The sequence below is a fragment of the Canis lupus genome, chromosome 19 (assembly GCF_048164855.1).
Source record: "Canis lupus baileyi chromosome 19, mCanLup2.hap1, whole genome shotgun sequence".
Classification (NCBI taxonomy): domain Eukaryota; kingdom Metazoa; phylum Chordata; class Mammalia; order Carnivora; family Canidae; genus Canis; species Canis lupus.
The window spans coordinates 49,257,104-49,259,217 of record NC_132856.1 but is presented as its reverse complement, the minus strand read 5'-3'; the positions used below and the strand labels follow the sequence as shown (position 1 = coordinate 49,259,217).

The following is a 2,114-nucleotide window of genomic DNA, read 5'->3' as shown; positions in this document are numbered from 1 at the left end:
ACCACTGGGGACATATGAAAAGAGACAAAGGAAAAAACTGTAACAGGAGAAGCCTAATGAAGTGAGTTAATTAAATGTATGGAGAAGATGATTTAAACAAATGTAAATTCCAGAAAAAAAAATAGAAGGAGCAGATCGACTTCCACAGTCTGATGGAAGAATAGCATGTCTAGGCTCGGAGACTGTGAACTCTGCAATCATGGGCAATTCTTCAGCCCGCAGACAATAGGCCCTTACATCACTGGAACCCCAGTGACTCTTTTCAGAGCCCTCTTTATGTCTCTGTTCCTCAGGCTGTAGATGAAGGGGTTCAGCATGGGTGTGACCACTGTGTACATCACTGAGGCCACTGCACTCGTGTGGGAGTTCTGGGGAGCAGCAGAGCTGAGGTACACTCCAAGACCAGTACAAAAAAATAAGGAGACAACTGACAGGTGAGATGCACAGGTGGAAAATGCTTTATACTTGCCCTGAGCTGATGAGATCCCAACTATGGAGGAAACTATCCTGGAATAAGAGTAAAGGATACCAGGGAGGGGGCCCCCACCCAGCAGGACAGCTACAAAATACATCACCATGTTATAGAGAAAGCTGTCAGAACAGGCAAGTTGGATCATCTGATTGAGTTCACAAAAAAAGTGGGAGATTTCTGCCTTTCTACAGAAGGACAGCTGCAACACAATTGAGGTCTGTAACAAGGAATGCAAGACATTTGTAATCCAGGACACCAAAAGCAACAGTCCACAGAGCCGGGGGTTCATGATGACCATGTACTGCAGGGGATGACAGATGGCCACAAAACGGTCATAGGCCATCACAGCCAGGAGATAGATGTCCAACCCTGAGAAGATTATGAAAAAGTGCATCTGTGTGATGCAACCTGCATAGGTGATGACTTGGCTCTGAGTCTGGACGTTCAGCAGCATCTTTGGGACGGTGGTGGAGGTGACACAGATGTCAGCAAAGGACAGGTTGGCAAGAAAGAAGTACATGGGAGTGTGGAGATGGGAGTCAGAGCTGATGGCCAGGATGATGAGCAGGTTTCCAAAGACTGTGATCAGGTACATGGAGAGGAAAAGCCCAAATATGATGGACTGAAGTTCTGGTTCCTCTGATAATCCCAGAAGAAAGAATTCTGATACCCATGTATCATTTTCTGGTTGCATGTGGTTGCACTGACTACCAGGAAAGAGGAAAAAACATTAATTTTTCACATGTAGGGGACTGCTCACGTGTTTGACGTGCAACAACTTGTATTTTTCAGTCAAGGAATTAATCTAAGGGAGCATATGTGTGGCTCAGGTAAAGTGTCTGCCTTTGGCTCAGGTCATGATCTTTGGGTCCTGAGATGTAGCCCTGCATTGTTGGGCTCCTTGCTCAGTGGGGAGTCTCCTTTCCTTCTCCTTCTGTGCCTCCCCAGCATGTTCTCTCTCTCAAATAAATAAATAAAATCTTTTAAAAATAGAGAAATTAATTTCAGTATCTTGTGTAGGGATTTTCCCCTTGAAAGGATTCCCTCCTGTTTCATCTCTGATTAAGCATTTGGTCTCATTTTCCCCATTCCCCTACAGATGTCATGCATTCTACTGTTTTATTAAGATGCCTTTTAAACATGTGAGAAATATGTATTGAATGTCAAACATGGTCCAGGCAAAATCTAGCCAATGAGTACAGGATCCTGAAATAAAAAGCCATTATGGACCTTGAGAGCTTGTTTGGAGGTTCTAGCGGGGGAGCGCAGCTACTCGTATACCCTTGACCGAAGAATGGTCCTCCTCTATCCCGGATGGTCGTCCACTTCGACCCAGCACGCAGCTTCGGGAGGGACGCACATGGAGTGGTGAGGGAGGAAGGGGACACCTGCCTAGCCAGCCAGATCAGCCGAATCAACCCTGGCGATCAATGGGGTGACAGATGCCACAGCCAGATCGCCCTCACATAATCTTAATTCCAAAACCAGACAAAGAACCCACCAAAAAGGAGAATTACAGACCAATATCCCTGATGAACATGGATGCAAAAATTCTCAACAAGATACTAGCCAATAGGATCCAACAGTACATTAAGAAGATTATTCACCATGGCCAAGTAGGATTTATCCCCAGGATGCAAGG

General features: G+C 45.5%; 1 protein-coding gene across 1 annotated transcript; it reads right to left on the bottom strand.

Annotated features, from left to right (window-relative positions):
- Positions 1–233: 233 nt before the first annotated feature.
- On the bottom strand, positions 234–1,166 carry LOC140611444 (olfactory receptor 7A17-like). The gene has a single exon (XM_072788198.1). The coding sequence runs from the start codon at positions 1,164–1,166 to the stop codon at positions 234–236; it is 933 nt and encodes a 310-aa protein (XP_072644299.1).
- Positions 1,167–2,114: the final 948 nt, after the last annotated feature.

Bases quoted from the DNA above. Each gene is read 5' to 3' on its own strand.
- LOC140611444 (XM_072788198.1), bottom strand. From the start codon at position 1,166: ATGCAACCAGAAAATGATACATGGGTATCAGAATTCTTTCTTCTGGGA.